This window comes from Antedon mediterranea, chromosome 5 (genome assembly GCF_964355755.1).
Source record: "Antedon mediterranea chromosome 5, ecAntMedi1.1, whole genome shotgun sequence".
Lineage (NCBI taxonomy): Eukaryota > Metazoa > Echinodermata > Crinoidea > Comatulida > Antedonidae > Antedon > Antedon mediterranea.
The window spans coordinates 24238367-24262100 of NC_092674.1; the positions used below are offsets into that span (position 1 = coordinate 24238367).

At 35.6% G+C, this 23734-nt stretch overlaps 2 protein-coding genes across 2 annotated transcripts in view; both read right to left on the minus strand.

The window, feature by feature from the left end:
* Positions 1-2748, minus strand: LOC140048989 (short-chain collagen C4-like). The gene is made up of 4 exons (XM_072093796.1): positions 2618-2748; positions 2047-2125; positions 1403-1522; positions 1-1273 (listed from the first exon to the last, which is right to left on the minus strand). The coding sequence occupies exons 1-4, from the start codon at positions 2678-2680 to the stop codon at positions 798-800; spliced, it is 738 nt and encodes a 245-aa protein (XP_071949897.1). The 5' UTR covers positions 2681-2748; the 3' UTR covers positions 1-797.
* A 977-nt stretch (positions 2749-3725) lies between these two features.
* The window catches only part of LOC140049987 (uncharacterized), a 41621-nt gene continuing 21612 nt past the window's right edge, over positions 3726-23734 (minus strand). The window contains exons 5-16 of the mRNA XM_072094963.1: positions 19596-19743; positions 18171-18959; positions 16979-17157; positions 15463-15565; positions 15075-15160; positions 14813-14913; positions 14483-14553; positions 13811-13918; positions 12661-12731; positions 11155-11275; positions 10539-10703; positions 3726-9490 (exon numbers count right to left, since the gene is read on the minus strand). Of these exons, the coding sequence (XP_071951064.1) occupies positions 5402-9490; positions 10539-10703; positions 11155-11275; positions 12661-12731; positions 13811-13918; positions 14483-14553; positions 14813-14913; positions 15075-15160; positions 15463-15565; positions 16979-17157; positions 18171-18959; positions 19596-19743 (6031 nt within the window). The 3' untranslated portion in view covers positions 3726-5401. The remainder of the gene's footprint in view (positions 9491-10538; positions 10704-11154; positions 11276-12660; positions 12732-13810; positions 13919-14482; positions 14554-14812; positions 14914-15074; positions 15161-15462; positions 15566-16978; positions 17158-18170; positions 18960-19595; positions 19744-23734) is intronic.

Genomic DNA, 23734 nt, shown 5'->3' on the forward strand with positions numbered 1-23734 from the left:
CTAAATGTATTTTATTGTTGCATACAACTTTAATAACAATATATTTGGAATTTGGTATCAGAAACATAGGTGTAGACACCATTTTTAACCTGCTATTTCAATTAAAAGTCAAGCTATACGTCAAAATAAATCTGAAATGGTAGCCATTTTGTTTTTCGCGTTTTTAGGATGAAGGACTAAAATTGCCTAGCCTATACTAAAAAACTTGTTAAAAAAATTGGAATTAAGTTGATTTTTTTTCGACTTTATGGGCTATCCTTGATTTCTTATTTAATGCATTTGCTTGTAAGTTGTTTGTATTCATTTTGTCGTGTAATCTTATGTTGAAACCGAAAAATCAAATCAAATACAATATTCAATTTTTCTCAAATCTGGTAGTTGTGAATAATAGTATTATTGAATCTATCAATACAAATAATTCTTGTAAAAATGATGATTTACGTTAGACTATTAGTTGTTATGGTTAAAGGGTGACTCCGGTTTACACTAACATCCATATCTTATACAATTATAGGAAAGTCCTATAAGCACCACATTATTTAGGTTAGGTGTTATTTCACGATGCTCGTTCGGCTTACAGACGAAATATAAGCGGGGTTACTATCAATGTTTTGGCAAATGTTTATATTTTATAATAAACTAGAAATTCCATACCCGGAGCTACCTTAAGTAACAGATAATGATGAACTGAAAATACATTTTATTAAATACTTTCTAAAAAGAAAGTTTTAGTTATATAGTAGTAAGTTTTTCGCTGGATAATGAAAAAAAGAGGAAATGAAAAAACGTTGAGTTGTTTAACGTGTACATACAACGCAGGCTAGCTCTTGGGTATTGACATACGGTGGACATGGCAATGATCCACAAATTCCTACGACGGGATAGAGCAACAAACCATTGTCGTTTGCCACGGAACCATGTCTGCTTTGGGGATCTCCATCAATGCAAAGAGATTGCTGCGCACCTGCGTGAGCCTGGTGGCCACCCATTAATAAACCTTCGTATTCCTTTTTCCAACCTTCAGGGCACGTACGTTTAGCTGGGATCATCAGACTTGTTGATCGGCCTTCGGCAAGGCACACGGCGCAAAGGGCATCTTTGTCGTGGATGGTGCCCCATGGAGCATAGGTGCTGGTTTCGTACTCAGCACCGTATATATTAGACCTAGAACCCCCAGCAACAACCAGTGCGTCGTTGTATTCTGGCTCATGTGGCAAACAGAGTGCGTTTGAAAGACCCCCAGCTTGCGTATAATGACCTCCGGCAATATATCCTGAAAAATAATAAAATCTGGATATAAAATAGTTGTTTGAAGGCCCCTTTTTGTATCACAAACGAAAACGAGCCGAGGTTAAACAATAAAATAAAGCATTGATTAAGATTTTAAACATCATTTTCTCACCAGTATAAACGATGTGCACGTTTGGATTGCAATCTTGGCGACCCCAGCGTGTGTAGACAACAGTCGATTTCCTCGTTTCACAAGTCACCGGTACTTCCGGGCAACCATTATTTTGGTTATCTACAAAAAGAAGTTTTTACAATTGATTATTGCCTCTAAAGCCGATTTTTCATTTGGCGAATTTGTTTGCGCGAATCGAAAGCTTCAGCTTATACGCATGCGTCTTCGTGTTTACATCTTCCAAATCTTTTTCCACGCATGCCTATAAGCTGACGCTTTCGATTCGCGCGAACAAATTCGCCTAGTGGAAAATCGGCTTTAATATTTGAATAGAAGTTTAAAAGTAGAAAAAAATTATTGAATAGTCGTATGGGTAGTTTAATAGCATTAATCATTAACGTACTATATACCCTTCTGTCCATTAGTTAAGTGATGGATTTAGTAGAATAGCATGCTTCGCATCCCACGCCTGCCTCCACCACAGGAATCATTATTTAATTGTTGTACCTCCTAGACCTTATACTCGCCACTGTGGAAGTAACTTTCTAATTTTTTAGGTATCATTGTAGGCCGTGTGTGAATAACCCGCTTCGTTGTTTGGTGCAGCTATAAGAATATAGAAATAGTGCAGAAACCAATCATACCATCACCGTATCCACCGCCACCAAAAAAGAAATTCCAAATGTTCTTTCCCTCACTGTCTTTAAACTGTTTTTCTTCTTCCTTTAAATAATCGTTAAAATAATGACAATGTTGTTCTTATAACAGAATATGGGGACGATTAGAGTTCATGACGTACCGCGACGCGCCGCAATTTAAAGCTGTCTATAGTCGAAAAGTCTTCGTTAAGAGCTTAAATCTTAGATCCAAAAGCTTTGCAGTCGCATGGCGCGTTGTGAAAACGAAAGGCTGCTAATGCGTCAAATCATAATGATCATCATAATCATCATGATCATGATCTTCATGATCATGATCATCATCATCATCGGCGCATCATCTGTAAGATCTCTGCAATATTCTATGTAAATATTTAAATAATATATTGCTGAATAAATGTGTGAGTGAACATTATACATGATACCATCATCTTAACGATAGCGATTATCATCATACTTAAATATTCATTATTTACTTTTTTTTTAACACGTGTGATCAGCATCCATCCATTTTGACATAAGTAAGGAGAAATATTGTAAAATAATGATTGCTACTTACCATGCACTGGGTAACATGAAGTATGCACAAAGCAAAGATTACTTTGTAAGTCAAAACCAACATATTGATCACTTTTAAGATCAAATTATCAACTAACGTTTATTGATTAATTATCTGCTTATAAACCGAATTACAAATCGGATTGGGAGTGTTAGGAAGCAGGATAGGACATAGATTATGTTATTAAAAGTGATATCCCGATGGCACACCTCAGACCTAGTTTACTTTATGAGTTCGCGAAATAGTATAGTGTGTATCTATAATATTCTGAAGTTATCCGCCACTTCCATCTTAAATCATCAAGGCCAGACTGCAAGTCAGGCAATGTGAACAGGCGGTACTAACGTTTAATCAAGTAGCTACGTAAACGGAACATTCTAGGTTGATTGAGTATTGCGCGCTAATGTGAACTCCTGGTAGTTGTGACGTCATTTTTGTTATGTTGAAAGATAGAGACTGCCACTGGACACTATTTTACTCGGTTGTACGGACGGCTCCGCCTCGTTAAAATAGAGAAGTCAATCTTTCAACTTAAATATGCATTATCCCCCAAAAACATGAAAAGTAAAGATAAATTATATCAGACTTTGAATAGGTTATTTTGTAGTTTTAATAAAGTGAATTACTTCCGTAGAAGAACAAATAATTTGTTCACCTTTTGACAATTTCTTTGCTTTAAATTACAGTTTTTCAGGTAAATATATGTTGTTTTCTGATAGCTGAGACATTAAAATGGCATATTCAACAACAAAAATTGTAAGAATTTTTTTTCAGGGGGACAATACATCTCCATTCAACAAATACAAAACAGTCATCATCAATAGTGTTCTATTCTACATTAGTGATTTACTATTTTGCCCAACGTGCCAACGTTCTGGAAGAGTGCATATTCCTCTTCGTCTTACACTTTCCTTTTTGATTTTATTCAATTTTTCAAGTCAGGGGCGTCGGAACGATTTTGAGCATGGTCAAATGCATTGAAAGAAAGATGATGGAGTGGAAATATGGTGTAGTGTTTTCGTTCATTTGGTAGTTCGTTGAGTTAGTAGTTCACTCCATTTAACTTCTGCAACTATTAATTAAAAAATAATCGACAACAAAGTATAAGTAACAAAACATAAGCAACGTTTATTAATCATTATCATAATATACAGTATACTTTAAATAAAATTGTACATCATCTTCACTGAATATTGGCATTGAAAAAAAAATCCTTTCATATATTCATGTCAAAATAACTCTTTACTTTAAATATTGAATAGAGCTGCTTTAAGAGAGGGCTATAATACGGTAATATGCAGATTAACCTATTAGCATAAAAAGTATACAATTTTTATAGCCCAAGAGACATAAACATTACACAATAATATACATTTACAAACAACACCAACGGTATATTTTTAAAGGTTAGATTATACATTCTGAGGAAAGTCGATATGTTCTACTCCAAAACCTACCATGCAATACCTTATTAATTTATATATTTATAGTATTTATAATAATGTACAAATAGTAAATAATATTTTATTAACAGTACTCAGTCATTCGTCAATAATTGTTGCAAAAAGCTTTAGAAAAATACAGTGCGCATTTATTATATTATTTTTTTTATATATTAACTTCATACTGTTAATACTTTCCAAATGGAAGACCAAAACGGGAAGACTAATCACTCTTGTTGATTGCCTACTTAATTGTACTTATTATTCACTAAACCATCACATATCGATTTACCAATATTATATTTTTAAACTATACACAATATACATTATTTTCAACAAAATGTTAAGTATAAAACGGCAGCAATAATTTACAAAGTACAATAAATACCCGCTCATTTATTAGTTATTTTTCTGTTCGTTATAAAATAGCAGCATACAGTATAATCAAGACTTGTTTATTTCCAATTTTACAGTAATTTTTCCTCATAAAAACCAAAAATGTCAAATTAAGTCATTACGTCACTGTTACCATTAATTTAATATAAGCTTGGACTTGGACGCATCGCAAGTAATTTGACCAATCACGAGCGATGGATTATTGAAAGTGTCGCTTGTCATTAGTCAACTTATTTGCGTTACGTCCTAGTGGGAACCAATTTTTACCGAGTCGTAATGTTGTTGTAGCACAACAATACCTTCTCCCAATAATTACGTTACGTTAACTTAGTCAATATAATAATAGGCCACACATCGTGCATAATGTGACTCTTTTAGCGTTTATAGGCCTATTGAAGTTTTGTATTTAAAATTCCAAACATACTCCTATCAAAGAAACAACTCGTCGTTAACATTTCGAAGATAACATAATAAGTTCAACTTAAAATTAAATTGTAAAATCTACTACGTAATCAGAATATGTCAGGACAGTCAAGACACTTTGATAATATGGTAATACGTAAAGTTAAAATCATTGAATAAATAACAAGCATAATATATTGGCCAATCAGAAAGTTTTGATTATTCTCTCCATGATTTAGCCAAACGAGGAACCAATGTTCAACAACGACAATTAGATCGTAGTTTAGCCCTAACATATTTAATAGTAAAGCTATAAAAAGGATTGTTGAAGTTCATTAAAAACGTATATGTAAAATTAACTTAATACTAAATTAATAATAATTATTAATAAATAAATCATGCAATATTACGGTTTTCCCATAAAAGTATAACATAACGGTAATTACATTGATAAGTATGACACTACATGGCAACTTGTAATTATATAATAATATAACTTATATTGTATTGCAGCAGTTACCAATTGAATATATAAATTAATCGCCTAGTTTCTTTTGACAACATTTGCTTTTTGTACGTGCGATTGTAACTTACGACCACTTAGCCTTTCAGTCTTTCCAGCAGGAAATCCGAAGCGAAATTGTGATTTAGATGTATTTTTATTTTGAATTTTCTCTTGACTTATTGGTCTTGCAATAGCCGGAGCTTGTAGTTTGGAAACCGGAACGTGAGAAAGAGGTTCACCAACTTCACAATAAACAACGTGGTTCTGTTCCGATTCCCTTGACCACAAGTCGTCGAAAGAAGATGAATTTGGGGTCTTAGTTGCAGAAGATCGTCTGCCAAACTTACTCATAAATTTACTGAGTTTGCCTGGTTTTGAGATCTTCTTAACACTTTCTGGCACGCCGGATTTTCTTGCAGCTGGTGGTAAAGAATACGTGGTGTTGTTTCTCTGGAATTGTGATTCTGGAGACGTCTGGATTGAAGCACATGATGAGCTTTGTATTGACTGCATTGTGCTCTTCAGTAAGTCTGGATCTGAGTTGCTGCGCAGATAGGAAAATGATCTATCTGTTCTGATACTGTAGTCGTCGCAAGAGCTATCTAGGGATCGTTCAGAATCAAGGCTATCAAATGAATCGCGTGTGTCAGGCACTTTCGGACCTCTGTGAGGTGGTAAAATAAATCCAGGTGCTGGAAGATGTGATGCTGGTAACATAGTTGTCGGTGACGTTGGGCTCATCGACATTGGACTCCCTGTGATTGGAATTACACGTTTTCCCATTTGCGGGGTCGCAACTTTTGAGAACGGTGGAGGGACAGTATGAGAGGCAGATGTGGGAGTTCGCGGACTATTCATACCAAGGCTTGCGGTTCCCATCCTTATTGTTACTTTTGATCGTGGAGATGGCGATTTTGGTGGCCGGCCTGTACTTGTAGTTGATATGGTTCTAACAGTTGCTGGTGATTGCGGTATACTTGTGTAGGATTGTACAGAGCGAACTGGTGATGGGGGATTAGAATAGGTAGCACTTTGTGGACGAGTCATTGAAGAAGAAGGTGATGCTGTTAAATGACCTGACACGTCAGAGGTATTTCCATAACTGCTGTTACTTTTCTTTGATTCCATACTTTGTGTTCGTGTACGAGTTTGAATAGGTCTCGTTCGTGGCTGTGCCTCTGGCTTTGGCGGCTTTTGTTGTGAGTGTACAGTCTGAACGGGTTTTGGTCGACTTGATGATCCAGAACTTCCTTGAGGCGCTCCACGTGGACGGATATTTGAAGGTTTATTCAATTTTGTATTGGTTTGTTTTGGTCTATGTGAAAGACTGCTTTTCGTAGGCTGAGTATCTGTCCGAGGAGATGGTATTGCCTTCTGTGTACGCTTTGGGGCACCTACGGGTGATTTTAATGAAGATGCCGTCTTGTTTACTGGAGATTGTTTACCTGATACACCTTCAATATCAAGATCCAGTTTGGACCGTCTGTCTACCTGTGCTTTTGATGTAGTTTGTTTTGTAGTAGAACCTCGAGTGGATGGAGTTCTCCTTAGTTGGCTACCTCGTCCACTTCCGCGGGTTTGATCACCTGGTTTAGTTGATTTTATATCTGGTGATGGGGAACTCACTCTTCCGGATTGTGAGCGTCTGAAGCTGCCTGTGCGTGGAAGTCTAGATGTGGAATTAGTTTGTAAAAGTGAATCATTTTCTTTTTTGTTTGTGGTTTTATTGGTTGCAACTTGTGAAGGTTTTGATTTTTTATTAGCCGACATGGACGACTGTCTGCTACTTGTCGACGATATGCTTACAGTTGACGTTGTACTGTCGACAGATCTACTTCGCACATGACGAACGGGACTAGGTTTGGCAATTTCCTTTTTTGGAGATGGAGGAGTGTTTTTTCTAGAAGTTGGAACACGTAGTCTTGATTGTTTTTTATCTGGTTTCGCTGTTGTTTTGGTCTCCTGTGAAATGCTTATATGATTTTCATTTTCATCGCTTACTTGCCTCCTTGACGGTTGTTTAAATGAATATGTTCGTTTTAAATCTTCAATATCCTCATTGTCCAGTTTCTCAAATGTAGTACTGTTTACTTTTCGTGGAGCCGATATTCTATTTTGTTGCGTTGTCCTACGTGGGTGAACAATATAAACATCTTCGTCAGCGATTTGGTAAACGACATCTTGTTCTTTCTCTTGGTCATTCCCGTAATTAATTTCTTTGTTTTGATCCCCTGTATTTTCATGTTTCGTTATTCCTTCATATTCGTCATTTTGTATAGTAGTATTGTTATTTTTACTGAGTAAAGAAGAAATATCTAATTCATTGTCATCGTCTGAATATATGCTTTTGGCGCGTAACGCTTGCAGGCCTTTAGCTCGCCTATTTGACAGCGTAGGTGATTCAAGTTCCGAATGCGTTTCATTATCTGTTGTTTTCCTATCTTTTTCAATGGGTTTGTTGAGTTGCTCAATATCGTGTTCATTGGATTCATGCCCTTCTTTCATATTATCATCATCTACAGATATCGAGATATCGATACTATTTACGGAAACAATTTCTTCTTTTGATTTTGTTTGTTTTATGTTACGGTCGGAATCTCTAAGTCTGCGGTATCGAGGTCTGTAACTACTTTGTTTCGCATTTTCCTTATTTGACAAAGTGTGTTGCTCGTGCTTATTTACAGAGGACTCTACGACATCTAAAGCCTTTTCAATGTCAATATTTTCAATCTGTTGACGAAGAGTATCTTTTTGAACATTGGAAGTTTCATCACAATGTTCACTCTTTTGTACCACACATTTGGTGCTGACGTCTTCAACAGTGACGTCACGCAGTGCGCTTTCTACTTCAGATGGAACTACGGCGCTTCGCGTTCGTCGAAGAAATCTTGATCGGCGTGGAGATGTCGGTTGACCACTATTTACGTCATCTGGTGTATCTTCTTTCAATAAAGCATCAGTATCACTCTCTCCACTTATTCCACTGATAGTTATTTTCCTTTCATTGTCGCATTCTATTTCGTCGAATACTGCACTATTATTTGCACCATCGGTAGAGATAGGCGTATCGGCGGAACTACTTTCGTTCGACAGTTTTTCATTACGTTCTCCGAGTATTTTAACAACATCTACACTTTCAATATTACTCCATGGTCGTGATATTTTAGGTCTCTGCTCTCGAAGCGTTACACCAGCATTGTCAGTTGAGATGTCATCTCCTAATAACTCCTTAAGGCGTTGTCGTCTGCCCATGACTCTAAGAGCTAAGTCGTTTTCAACACCTTCTACTTTGTACCGTCTTCGCGCAGGCGGATCTCTTAACTTTATCTGAGTCTTCTCATTATCGTTTTTCGTATTATTCTCCTCGTTCAATTTGTTTTTCTCATTGTTCTCCTCAGTTTTCTTATCCTGTAATTTACCCGTTCTTTCCCGACTGTCAGTCGCTTGAATTTGTGCTTGAGTTTTCTTTGTTCGTTTTATGCTGCGTCTAAAACTACCATCTCGTCTAAAGTTTCCGATTGCCGACTCTTCTTCATTCCCTTGCATCAACAGATCAATAAGAGATTCTTCTGCAGAGGCACTGCTAGAAGATCTAGTTCTTTTGTTTCCATTCATTGGCGCAGTATCTTCATGACCACTCACAGAGCCAACGTTACTGGCTGTGTCAGAAAAAATACCGCTCGAACCACTACTGATATTATCTTGATCAGTAGTATCAATCGGATCTGTTGAGTGTCTACCATCTGTGTCTGATCCATTTTCAGAAATGGCATTTAAGTTTTTTTCAAACTTTTGCCATGAGCGTCGGATTGAAGACGCCCGTACAAAGTTTCCTTGTTGTGCAGCGTCTTCCGCTGTCGAAGCAATTGTTATCGGTGACGATGGTTCACTTCCAAAATCACTGGTATCGGATTCGTCAGCTTGAGAGGATCCGATGCTTCGTTTGTGGAAACCCTCTCGAATATGTCCTAATAAGCGATCTACAATGGCGCCAGATTCTTTGCCAGTTGGAAGACTTTTTGTTTGTCGAATTTTCTTTTTGTCTTTGCGTTTATTTTTTTCTTGTTCTTCGCGTTGTTGTTTACGAAGTTGAACACGTTTTTCCTGGATCCGGCGTTGTTCATTTTCCTAAAAGATAAATAAAGAGAGAACAAATGAATTAAAAAATGTTTTAAATAAGTACATGAGTGCTATGCTAAACAATCAAAAAGTTGAAATGTGATCCTGGTATCAGTATTTATATAATTTAATTCATCATAATATGATCAAGGACAACCCTAGCGGCACATTCCTTCATGTCATTCAATAAATCAATCCGAAATAACATTTCATTCTGTTTCTTTTTTAAAGTAAAAAATGAGATTGTAAGTATAAAGAGGAAAAATCCTGAAAGTATTATATTATTTGAATGTCTCTAATTAAAATCTAGTTTAAAAAAGAAACCAGTCACGTTACTCAGTTACACAGCCAACCGTCTGACAGCCTAGTTAGTGCATGCTGATGAAGAATTTTGTTGCGTGTGTGAATCAGTTTAAGTTTATCTTATATTTAAGCTGTAATCATGTTATTAACATATTTATATAGTTCACAAGAAAAAAATGTTTATTAATCTGTGTCAACAATTCAAGGTAAATTATTGGATCAGTTCTCATATATTCCACCTGTCTAATAAACGACCCGATTTTAGTTTACATTTATTGTTTAAGCTTGGTTCCCACTAGAACGTAACGCAAGGACGTAAACGCAACGCAAGCGTTTTAACTAATGACAAGAGATGTTATAGACAGTTAACAATCACAAGCGAATAAGCCATCGCTTGTGATTGGTCAATTCATTTGCGTTGCGTTACGTCCTTGCGTTGCGTCGCTAGTGGGAACCACGCTTTAGTGCACCCTGCGGAAAAACTACTACCCTTATTAAGAACACAACAATAAGGAGGTAAAAAGTTGGTCATAGTTAAAACATAATATATTGCCACTCCCCTGAATGAGGTATTTTCCAAATGAGAGATTATACCGTAGTTTTTAACCAAATACACTACCAAAGTGTATGACAAAAAATATGATGTGCCCATGAACACGATGTCTTATCACTGGCATATTTAAGCATATCACTACCATATTTGAGCACATCACACAGAGTCAGAGCTTTAGTTAGGTCCATGAAACTCACTCACCTCAATAGCTTTTTTAAATTTGTCACAGAAAACTTTAAATACACCGAAACAGTCTTCAAGTTTAAAAGTTGTAGTATCCTCGCAAAGGTACTCGGCTAGTTTAATCCTTAGCTTCTCTACATCTTCTAACATCTCTTGTAGTTCTTTCAGATCTTCTTTTGCATTCTAAAAAAAGTAATTGAAAACATTATTTGTACACGACGAGAACTGGTATCATGCTAGCCCAAGTTATTGTCTATATGGCTCTGGTATTCATTTAAAACGAGCGCCACCAGTGGGCGTTTTAATTATTGTTCATGAAGGTCGCGTAAGTATAGGTATGGCACGCCAAAATTCATTTTTTAAAAATTTAACTCAAATGTACACTTTACAGAAATATAGACCCACAAAAATTTGAAATTGAAAAACAAAATGGTGAAATGTTAATGTTTCATTTAATGTTGATGGAGTAGGCCTATCTGGACTAAACCGTTCTCTTCCGATATTTATAACAATATCATCTTTCCGTCTCCTTTTTTTGTAGCATTGGTTAGTTTTTTTGGAAGCATAACTTAGTGAGATGATAATTATATTTCGGTAGACTTTCTTGGCAGAAGTTTAGAATACTTTTGCTTACCAGTAAAAACTCCACCATTTGTTCCTTTACTTCTCGCGCACCTTCGTCCAACTGCTCGCCTATCAATTTCACCTTTTCTTGTAAGGCTACAACTTCACTGCTAAGCTGGTCGATTGAAAGCCTACAAAATAAAATTGTACTGCATTTGTTTAACTTTCTCTTTTTCGTCATTGCTTTTTAAAAATTTCGATGGCGCCGCTGCGGATTTAGTATTAACGTTGCAACGTATACAAAATATTAACCAAAAGTATCGTTGTGTGCCTTCCGTGACCAAAAGCGAATGTTTTTGAAATATTATCAGGTTGGATTTATAGAAGGCAAGATGAAGGAAGTTCAGTAAACATTTTTGTCAAGGTGACTGTAGTCATGGTTCGAAACTTGGCACTTGTTGTGTTGTTTAGTAGCTGTACAAAGCCACTAATTGATTATATGATACATATCAAGTACATCAAGCAATTAATATAATTAGCAATCATCAGTAAGTTGTAAGGAGATATAAGTTGAAATGTTTGAAATATGTACGTGTAAATTGACCTTGTAATCTCGGTAAAGTAAGGTAGCGAACCAAAATGTTAATTACAGTTATTATTAAATTAGTAATAATTGGCATAATTACCTTGAACTACGGTAATAATTTTTAATAAAAATATTTGAATATGAAACTCATTAGGTAGGTAATTTTAAAAATATATTTTATTATAACTGGATATCCTGTTTGTTTTGTCAATTATGACCTCAACATTTTTAAAACAAAACAAAATCACTATAAAACATGTTCTTTATTTCATGCAAAATCTTTATAATAGGCCTATAATTCATTTTCATTTGTTTTTCTGTTTTAACATTTATAAGGTGCTTATTTTCTTTTACACATTTTATTAAAGCGTCAAATTTGGTATATTTTGCTGGAGATTTTTTATCGGAGTTGATTTTATTTTTAAACGTGTTTATTGATTCTGTTATCGCTTACTTTTCAAAGTGTGTTACTATTTATTGATCAGGCCTAATGGAGCGGTAAATAAAAAAGAAAGTGGATGTAGAACACTATAATTTGGAACCATTATCTTTATTGATGTATCCTTGAAGTTGTAAAGACTTTATGCTGTATATTATTATTTGTCTCATAAGAAAAAACGGTCCTAATAACATCTGCGCATGCCTAAATACATACACATCGGCACATTTTTTCCCCTAAGAAACGTTTAAGAACACAACATTTGTTGAATTATTTTGATATAATAACAAACGCAGCAGGTTTTGATAACCTTAGAAACTAACCGAAATACAAATAAAATGCAGAGAAATCAATAGAGGACATGCTATTTAATATTTCGGTCCATACTAAAGATAGAGATAACTCGAGCTTTTGTATAATCTTTCCCTCGATTGTCCTGAAATTCATCAGGCATGGTTGTCGGTGTATGTTTTGCAAATGATGTAACAAATGAGACCTTTGTTAGGTTTGAAAAAGTATTTTTTTTTGATAAAATAACGACGATAACATACCTGGAGGCTTCCTCTAAATTCTTCATTTCATTCGGAAAGTTGAGCAATTTCTTTTCCTTCTGTTCAGCAAGCTAATAAAAAAAATGTGAATAAAAAGCTTACTAAATTTATACATTGCATTTACAGGTGGTGATTTGGCAGCTTTGATGACATAAGCGAGGTGAAGAAATTACATTCTACATCAAGGTTAACATCATTAACTACAGGTAATTCATGTCTTTTATGACACCTTCAATAAATATTTACCACCAGTGCGTACCAGTAGTGCGTACCAGTATATAACAGTGCGAGGATTTTTATATTAGCAGTGATTTGTTGGGCCTAATTCTTGGCTTCCACCAGAAACGTAACACAAGACGTAACGAAAACGTAAGTGATTTGACACTTTCGTTGCGTCTACGTAATTGACTAGCGTCTCTAGTGTGGGAACCAAGCCCAAAGCGTACGACACCTATACAATACAAGTTAATGTGCATAACGTAGGCATATTGCAGTACGTTTATTTTAGCCACGATACCCGCGGTCTGCAGTAGCCTAGTTCACATTACATAAGTGACAGTATTTTGCTAATGTAGGCCTACAGTACAATTTAAAAGCAAAGAATTTTATTGGTAAAAGCCTGCCTCGTTTACATGCATAATTTAAGTTCTGAAGAGTTAATTATACTTCATTTGGAACACAAATATTTAAAACTTGTATAATATAATACACTTTCGAATGCATGTTTAGTAATCCGATAACGTTGAGTAACGCTGGCGTCGTGTAATGTTGGACGGATAAATTACATCAATGTGCTTAACAATGAATTTAAGCATGCAACCAAAGAATTTACAGCCTCTAAAATAGTTTTTGTGTGGGTCCTGATTCAGTAAATAATGTAAATTAATACCAGGTGGACGATGTAAACGACCGGCGAAGCTTCTAGATTACGTCTTAATGTTAAAAACATTTTAACTAATGATTATTTTTGTTGTTCGTTTATACAGTTAAAGGGTAGCTCCGAGCTTCAATTTAAACCGACTCGTTTTGTGCAATCAATTGACACGTGGACATATAGTACCAAAATAATACTTGAATAGCCTACATAATAAAATAGTGCATTTTCTATTTTTAAAAAATGTGTTCGTTTATGAAGAAAAATAGTGCTTACCGTAACAACGTGATGAAGCAAATTCATCCGCGGTTTGTTCGCTCGAGTCTCTACCAGTTTCAACAATGATGACATTTTAAAACCATACGCATTTCCAGCATAGCCTCCCTGTAAAAAACACAAATATTATACTACTTTCAAAGAAGCGAATATCAACAGCATACCTTCATGTATTTCCTGATCCTTTATTTAATGCTAAAACGTATCATGATATTTATTTATTTATTCCTGTATAAATATTTCGATGCGTGATGTATTCATTAGTCCAACGTTAAGTTCAAAGTTTCGGTTTCGTTAATGTGTGTATTAGTACGGTATGCAAGCTCGGGCTAATCCATTACCTAATCCAAGGAAATAGAAATAGGCCTATATGTACAAATAAAGTTACCCGAGGTCTGATGAAGACGATATGCATTAACACGATATAAATAGAATATTATTAGTATTATTAACATTATATTTAATTCGAAATTTCTTTACCTGTATTCCTTAAAAATTAATACTATTATTATTAATAACTCAGCAGAAAACCCATGTTTCGTGTGTCGGTGTATTTGGAACCATGGCTTTTAAGTACTTTTAGGTTTAACAAAACATTTGCTCTAAGCGCAAGCAAAGATGCTAGATAGAAGGATGTACTATGATAGTACTGACGTCACAAAGTTAACTTACCGAATTAAGGAAGTTGCCCGTTAACAGTATAAGATAGAGTATTTCCTTTAATGACTTACACTTCAGAAGTGCTAAATAGAGGAGAGAAGAAAATTGAAATTAATAATCAATTTACATAATAGTGTAACTTGAAACTTATTGGGTGTGGGTATATATAACATAGGCTAATTTGCCTCTTGTATCCCACAATCAGTTATGCCTCGTAGCTCAGAATGGTATGTGACCAATACTTGTCCAATTTTGCTTCAAACACTTGCACGTGTCCATAAAGACAGACGCAGCGCAACGACGTAGGCGCAGCAATGTTCCATCCAATAGGCCTAAACTTACCTAATGAAGCTTCAATTACAGTGTCTAAAGACGGATGAAGGTACTCGATGTTCGCCTCGAATTCTGCTTTTAACAGCATGCATTCAATTCGAAGTTTATATCTAAACAAAACAGTTTCAAATTAGTATATAGGCCTACATCATTCGCTAAGGTCGACGTTACCATCAATATACTAATAAATGCACATTTGAGTGAGTTGAGAAGGATTGTTTCCTCGTTTTCAAAATCGTTATCCAGTGGGTGAAGTGAAACCTGTACTTACGAAGGTATACCAAGTAGCATCAGATAAAATTTCTCAGCCTGACCTAACTTTTCACGATCACCGTCAAATGATGTAAGATTCTCAATCTAAATAAAAATAATAATAATAATATAAAATTAATTTATCCGCTCAGAGCAGAGCAGTTATTTCCGGCGGTTAGTTTTCTATCTCATAAACAAGCGTCGCACAAACTTTTCAAAACAGTCACAAAAAACTGACAGTAACAATATACCGAAATAAATGAAAGAAATTAATGGCTATATACAAGGATATATTTTGGCATCATAAAATGATGTGTCCTAAAATATCAATGATACCTGGTGATGATATTATGATGATGATAAACTGATTATGATAATGATGGTGGTGGTTACAGTGATTATCTTACCTCATCTGAATCTGGTAACACTTTTAATAAACCCTTCAGTTTTTCTGTTCCAAATTCTGCACTTTTTCCTTCATGGATGATTTGGATCAACTTCTCATTGGTACTGGAAAAATCAAGAAGCAAATTAAATTAAATCCGGTGGCATGGTGGCAGGTAGCCTTATATATGTTTCATAACCGTATTTAGGCCGATTATCAAAACAAACTATTGTAAATATTGTATTTCGTGTTTATTCAAGATTATTGTCACGTTCAAATAATGAATGGATGGGATGTAAAGCCGTTGTTCCCGTGTACTTAACAGTGCACGTTAAAGAACTTGGTACACTATTCGAAAAGAGTAGGGTAGGGGATCGTCTCCCGGTGTGCTCCTGGCTGCCGTGGGTCCATGGAGGGCCTAATCCGAATTTCCTCAGTTTCCAGTTAAGCTTGAGGACAAATATAAATACCTTTACCTTTACCTTTTAATGTAGGCCTAACTGTATTGTATAGGCCTACAAATTGTTTTGGAAATTACAACAAAATTATAAAACACACAAATGCATTTAAACATGACAGCAAAATCATGTTGTGTCTAACTCAAGATGTGCGTTTATATTTAGTGTGTATATATTAATATTATTAAATATTATTTTTTCATTATCGGATAAATATAGATGTTGTGATATACTTCCAGACTAATAAATTTACCCAATATCATAGTCGAATTCCATGATACAGCATAATTATGTGAAACACATGTGATATTTTATATCATGGAATATTATATTTCGGAATTTGCCGATGGTACTCAAATATTGTAATGTGGAGATAAAGCACTAAATAACGGGTGCGGGAGAGATGAATAATAGGGACGTTTATGGTAACATGGTTTGGCTTTTTTTTAACGAGAAAGTAACAAAAGTTGCACAACGTGACAACAGTTTACTCCCTAGCGAGTTGAAAGTAATCCTACAATAGCATAATCAAGGTTAAAAAATTACAAAATTAGCACATTAAAATTGTAATCTTAATGAGACTTGACATTATTAATATACGTTCTTCCATCATTAGCAAACATCTTGATTCATCACAAGTGTAGGCCTATTATAGTTTTCATAACAATCATTATTAATAGTTAATTTATATCATAATTAATATTATTTCCATGGCTTCAAACAAGTTTTCATAATAAGGGTCTTATGGGTATATCTATACACGTGGGTATAATTTATAACTTAAAGGCGAGTGTCCTCTTTATTTTATAGGGTTGTCCCCTGAATATGTCTTGGTCTGCAGTATTAAAACGAGTATTGCTCTCACTTGTCGTGTACCCTGGATGCGGGTTGGCTGTGATAGAGTGTTAAAACATATATAGGCCTAGCCTCCTTTGGTTTCACGGAAAGGTGCTGGAGTCCTAGAGTGTCCTCTGGATAATGTTGTTTTCTGAATAGGGTGCCGCAAATGTGTGATTTTATTTAAAACATGACTATATGACGAGGCTTTAAACCATTTTTAAAGATATGTATTTTTCTTACCTTCGAAACTGCTTTAAGAAAATGTTGACGTTTAAGCTTTTTCGTCCATCCAGAAGATTTATTTCGGCTGATTCCTTCTTTTTCTTCTCCTGAACTTCTTTTCCTTTTTCTCCCGTAACACTTTTCTGACAAAATAAAGCCTCTACGTCCTCCCAATTTGCGTTGATGCCATTTGATAACTAAGTAATTAAAAATGAATAGTTAGGCTACAATATAGTAGCAATTCTCGATTCATTTATGATGTCAACAATGCCTGTAGGAAGTACCGATCACGCTACCGATATTTCCAAAACAAATTAAACCAATCGTGACGCGCCAATCTGGGTAGACTTACTTGGGCCAACTCCTGGAAAATTGGTAATGATTTGTCGACAGCTATTTAAACTGAATAAATAGTTTATAGTTGTGACGACCATGGAGTAAAACGTGCGACCAATAGGACTAATAATTACCAAGGTTGACTGCCGTTTACAATTAACATATATTTATCCGGAAATGAAATCGTCCTGGGATTCTCAAAGCATGTTGTTTCCGTGGTAATACGCACGCGCGTACGAGAATTTTATGAATAAAAATGTCCGATCAATTATTTATATTAAAAAGGTTTGTAACAGGAAGCCTATATTTATAATATTTAATGCCGAAGGGAAGAGATTGTATGTTGCTATTTGTCTTATACACTAAGTCTTAACACATGAGTACAATTGTGTCTTGACAGTGGGCACGTTCCACAGAACGATCAGATATTTACGACTACAGCTCAGAAATATTAAATTAGAAAGTACAAATAACCGTCTGTGATGGTTATATAATTATTACATGTGGCCAAATTTGGTGATCAGGTATTGGTTTAGCCGTTAATACACCGTATATTCGACAAAATACCGTAACACGTTTTAGGACCATTATCTGTAAAATCATTATTATATTAATTAATGTAGAGGGCCCTGACTGTCAGTTAACCCGGCCCACTGGGCTAAATTAGAAGGGTTACCGCACCCTTGAAATGGAAACAAAATATATCAAGCATCAGAGAAAATTTACGGAATGCTGAATTGGTATTACTAGACTGATATTAGGCCTACACGTCACATAGAAGACATTAAGCGCTGTAACTTGCAACCCATTCGAGTAAATAGTTTGAATTTACACCCCCATTTCCCCCACCCCCAAAAGAGAAAAAAACAGTTACCTTATTTACTCGATTCCATATGTTGTCGGTTGAAGCTGCTCTCTGTGGTGGAACTTTACTCCAATTCAAAGTTTTCATCTTCGCTTTAGGTTTTGTTTGTGGTATGGCAGTTGCAACTGGAATTAAACTATTGACGCCGTTCATCGATGGTGGAGGTGGAATACCTGACCCTGGAAATGGTGGTGGTGGCGGTGGCATACCGGGACACCCTGGAGGTGGGGGCGGAGGTGGCGGCGCCCCCGGGGGAGGTGGTGGTCCCCCTGGAGGTGGGGGTGGCACCGGTAAAGAACTAGGGACAACGCCCTCAACTGTAGGCACATCTGGCTTTGAATTGTTTGCATTGATATTTTGAGGTAGGTTGTTACCCGATGAATTTGAGTTCGTGACGTCATCACTGGATTTCAGTTCTAATGTATTGAGTTCGTCTGTGTTTATTGCACTTTTTGATTCATGTGTGTCATTGTTTGAATGTCCTTCCACATCGTCCAAGACATTTAATTTATTATTTCCGTTTCTATTTCCACTACCATGTCTCCCGCGCCGATGACGACACTCTTCACAATGCGTGCTGGACGCGGGAGATTTCAAATCACGGACTGCCTTACGAAGGTCGTGTTCGCCCTGTGTAACAAGTTTTTCAGCATGTTCACGTCTGTCAAGTAACGTGGCCCGGTGCACTAATTTTTCAATTGTAGTCCAAATGACGCCACTTATATTGTCCTTTGGTTCTATTCTAAGTAGATGCTGTAGAATTGTTAAAAATACTGTCGATTGTGGCGTGTCAGAAACCTAAAACATAATAAATAATCGATACTATTCAATTCGATAATCGATTCTCATGCAATATTGCCTTATCATTCACACACACACACTCACATGGCACCATACTGCCTTTCGAGTCGAATAGAAAGTCTTTTAATCTGTTAGAGTAGGCCTATTGTTATTACAGTCTTTTCACTTTGTCAATGGTACCCTGATTAGGCCTACAACCCACGTTGTATTATTCGTGCGAAACGCAAAGCCCTGTATACTTATTCAGTAGTTAAACATGATGAAGATTTCGACAATCGGGTCGAGGTATCACTACTAGTGATAGTTAAAATTGACAAAACTTAAACCATGCAATTATGGTTTGTAAAATTCCGGGTTTGTATTATCTGAATTTAAGACGACATAGATACGTCCAATCACATTCATTCCCGTGACTCCCTTACCATTGTCTCACTTACATAATGTTAGGGATAGTTAGGGGCCTAGAGCATTACAATTTATTGTTGAAAAGCAATGTGGCTGGCATGGAGAAAATATATATCTCCGACCAGGGGTTACTGTAGGTTACAACAGGGTACACAAACAATTAGATTCGTATAATTGTGTGAAAATATAAGATATAACGACAAGTAGACGATTTAAAAAAAAACTGACCTGGCCGAAGACCGCATGGTAGACATCGAGGTGGCTGTTTAGATCAACCCCTGACGTACCACTTAATTGGTCTTCATCAGCTACTTTATTGTCGTCAAACACATCTAACTGAACGTTTAGTAAATCTGTTTCGTCCGAGTCCTCTCGCCTAAAAGAACAACAGAATCGATGAATCAATTAAAAATGTAGGCCTAATGGGTCATTTTCATCAATATTAAAGGGTGTGGTAGTGACAAGTTTTATATTTTTTTTTTTTAGCCAACGTAGGCCTACGGTAGGTCTACACCATAGAATACAGAAATCAACATTGATAGTGCTGCATAGGGCATGCGTTATATCCAGAACAAATACAGATAGGGAGTTAATTTGGGACAAATTTATTTTAAAATGTTGCCTATATCCTGTACCCAGATTGGCGCGTCACCAATAATGAAAAATAAGCAGGAGTGAGAATAAGGCTAAAGCATAAACAGATTCTGCACTCACTCCATATATTGTGGCAATATTACTGTACCTTTGTCTGTGCTTTTTTATTTGATACCCAGCATGGTACCTTTTTAATAAGATATACAAAAAGTAAACTACAAAAGTATATACAAATTTACCTACAATAAACCTCATAAATACATGTTATACAAATAGTTGATATTTTTAGAAATGTACCATGCCAAGATGGTAGACTTACCAACTACAATTCAATTCCTTCTCGTCCACACTAAGAATGTAGTCTAAATAACAACTAGTCGTCGACGTAAGGCAAAAATACGTCATAGTCACATTAACAATTTAACCATACATAAATCTTATACAAAGTGGTTAGCTATAGGTAGCATTCGTTCAGTCATCTATAGCATTAATGTTTACGGCAAATATAGCTTCCATTGGCGTGTACACAACAGACCCAGTTAGGCTTAGAATTAACTGTGAAACACCTAGGGTAAAGTGAATTCATTTGCATCGCCTTTTCATAGCAGCGTAAATAGGTGTGAACTCTCAAACAAGTAATTTATACAATACCATATTTTCTAAGTACCTATGAGCAGTGATGTTTCTTTGTTCAGGTTTAGGGGAGTGGAACTGTTGGTTCAAGCTTAAATCATTAGGACCAAAAAGTGCCTAATTAAAATAAGAATCCGTTCTTTTGTGAATCTCTAACTTTTTTGATAACCATAAGAAGTAACGGTGCACCACGTAATATTATTGATTGATTAATTGGTGTCAACATGCTATAGCAAATATATTGTATTTGTTTATTATATTTTTGTAAACGTTATTTATTTATTTTATTTTATTCTGGTAGGCCTATATATAAAAACAACTTGATATTGCAGTCAAGAACTGAATTTCATCAACATTTACAAGTAAAAAGAATATTAAAATGTACATATTATCAGACGTACATAATAAAGTAACTACTGTACTACAGTAGGCCTACTGATTTTAAAAGTGTGTAACAGATACAGGCACCCATACAGGCCTACGTTACAAAAAAAAACATTATTCCTAAGAAAACTTGTTCAAAAAATATTGACCATATAATCAATTTAAATTCAAACAACAAGAAAAAAAACCATAATAATTAAATGGAATGTATTTGTTTAAACATTCGATTTATAGTAGATAAATTGTAGAAACTTTGTTTAAAATGTCTCTTTTCAACTCCGTAGTTTGTTATAAATAAGCGTTGGTGGCGCACTGCGTAAAACATAGAATAAAATATCGGCCTTCCATACTTTGGTAAATGACATCTAAAATATTCATTCTTTGTTGGATTGTGTTTTACTGATTTTCTGAAATGAAAATATTTACTGTAGCATTGTATTGCATGGTTATCCCAGCAATAACAAACCCACCACTAAATATTTTTACTGTGACGAAAAATTCCTACAAGAAACCAAGACCAAAGAAAAGCCTAGGGCGAATAACGTTCCAAACTTGGACGTATGCTAGCTGTCACAGGGCCAAGGACCACGAAAGTGATAACCTATTTAACACGTGAAACATACCTAAAAACAACAAACATGGAGAAAATTATCGACGTCTAATCGGCCTGGTGGAATTCATTAACAAGTTCAGAAATCAACAAATAAGTTAATTTCATACTTCCGTTCAAATTTAATATAAAACGACATGCTATACTTTATTGATTATGTTTGCTATTTTGTTATCGTCCATGACTATCATAGAAACACTTTCGACTGTAATAATATTTTTATTCGTACGGACGGAATAATAGGACATAGGACAATGTGGAAAGAAAAGTGAGTGCAAGTCGGAAAGGGACCACGAAGAAGAGTATAATATGTCAGTCAATCGATCGATCAATCAATCAAAGTTTGAATGCACTATAGGCAAAGCATATATCTATTATTTAGAGGCATACAAACTAGACATATATATTACATTATTTGATTTCCATTATGAACGCAACGCAAGATACTTACGCGGCGCATGCGAGTGTTTTGACCAATCACGACAACGCCAACGTTGGATTGGTCAAATTGTTGCGTTGCGTTCACGTTATGTTGTATTGAGAAACAAGTTACAATATTGTCCATTCAAAACGCAGGCTATGTGCCACCATGGAAGAAAAAAATTATTTTTTCCTCCATGGTGCCACCCATATCGCTTGAGCAATATCTACTGTAGAAGTCTGGCTGCCAATGATCCTTATCCCTCCATTGTGTCACTAAAAAGTTCATTAACAGAAGGTGCAGTCTGGGTGAAATTTTAGCCGAGTGGAAGGTCCTAAAACAAACTTTCGACTGGGTGTATGAATGAACCAGGCGATCCTATGCTAACCGCCTCAAGTAGGCCTACAATGTGGATTATAAAGATTATTTATTAAGCCAAATCAAGAACTTAACAATCATTGTTCAGGTATATTCCACATAAAATAATTAATCCAACATGGCGGTCTTAATTTCTGTTATGGTATTTTGATTTGTGTATACAAAATATCATCTCTTGTCACTGAATATCATGTCCCCATTGCTCCGCAACTGACGACGACGCCAAATTGACTTGAATGTGACGACCGCAAATTTCTCATCACAACTGTCGTTAATGAGTTCTAGGCCTTGTTACTAACGAACGTATCGCGCTCGGGCTCTCCGGGTGGGAGGTCCTCGTGCGTAATGAGTTGTTTCCTTCGGGGCTGCAAGCCAACTGATCCCTGAGAAATACATCCACCCTAATCCTTGGCTGCAGCTGTGGGGTTTACACCAATTATGATAATTTCCAAATAATATTCTTCAAGGTGAGAATATTTTTTCATAATGTCACGTAGTGTACACAAAGTAAAGTCTATTTTTATAAACAATAATTCGAAACATGTTTGAAAAATGTTTATTGTGTAGTGTTGCTTTTTCTATTCATTGTAATTTAGGCCAATTTAAATAATTTGTATTAAAATACTACAGTATTATATTTAAAGAAACTTTGTTTTAAAATATTGTAATAAGTAAAAGGGCAATACACAGATGATATAGACTGATAACAATTTGTGGTCGAATTTCCCATTTCCATTCTTAATAATTGTTAAATCAAATAGCCTACATAGCATAATTAGGCCTAATCAGAGCAGAGGGGGAAGAATTATGCTAAACTCCTCCAAAATGGGTTAAAACGCGGCGTGTCTCTGATCGAAGGAATTACAGTAATTAACACATGCCATACATCTTTAAATAGGCCTAGCTTAAAACAATTATAAAACAAATGGATCTATTGTTATAGGCCTATTTCAATTGTTAAATTAAATTCGTCGTATTTGGGTCTCAGAATTGAGGTCACAGTGTTGAACGCACGGTCACACGGCCGGTCAAGTGCGATTACATAACAGTACGGAAACTCATGTGCGCAGCATGTGCGCAGTGGGTTCTTAGTCTCCGACTGCGCGAACATTTCCCACGAATATATTTGGATAATGCAATATATTTGTAGTCGGATATGGGTTCATTATATCAAAAATACTCAATTGGAATCGTAAAGTGGAATACGATCTTATGAAACAAGTTCCCACACGTAAAAATATTACGACCTTTTTTAAATTCCAGACTTTCAATAGCTATAAATACATTCGTATTGTGTGTGTTGGCAAACTTGATTTAAAGTTAAATAATATATGACAATGTTGAAAG

Bases quoted from the DNA above. Each gene is read 5' to 3' on its own strand.
- LOC140048989 (XM_072093796.1), bottom strand. From the start codon at position 2,680: ATGTTGGTTTTGACTTACAAAGTAATCTTTGCTTTGTGCATACTTCAT. The intron at 2,126-2,617 runs GTAAGTAGCAAT...GATTATTTAAAG, and splicing joins TTCATGTTACCCAGTGCATG to GAAGAAGAAAAACAGTTTAA. The intron at 1,274-1,402 runs GTGAGAAAATGA...ATTATTTTTCAG, and splicing joins CGTGCACATCGTTTATACTG to GATATATTGCCGGAGGTCAT.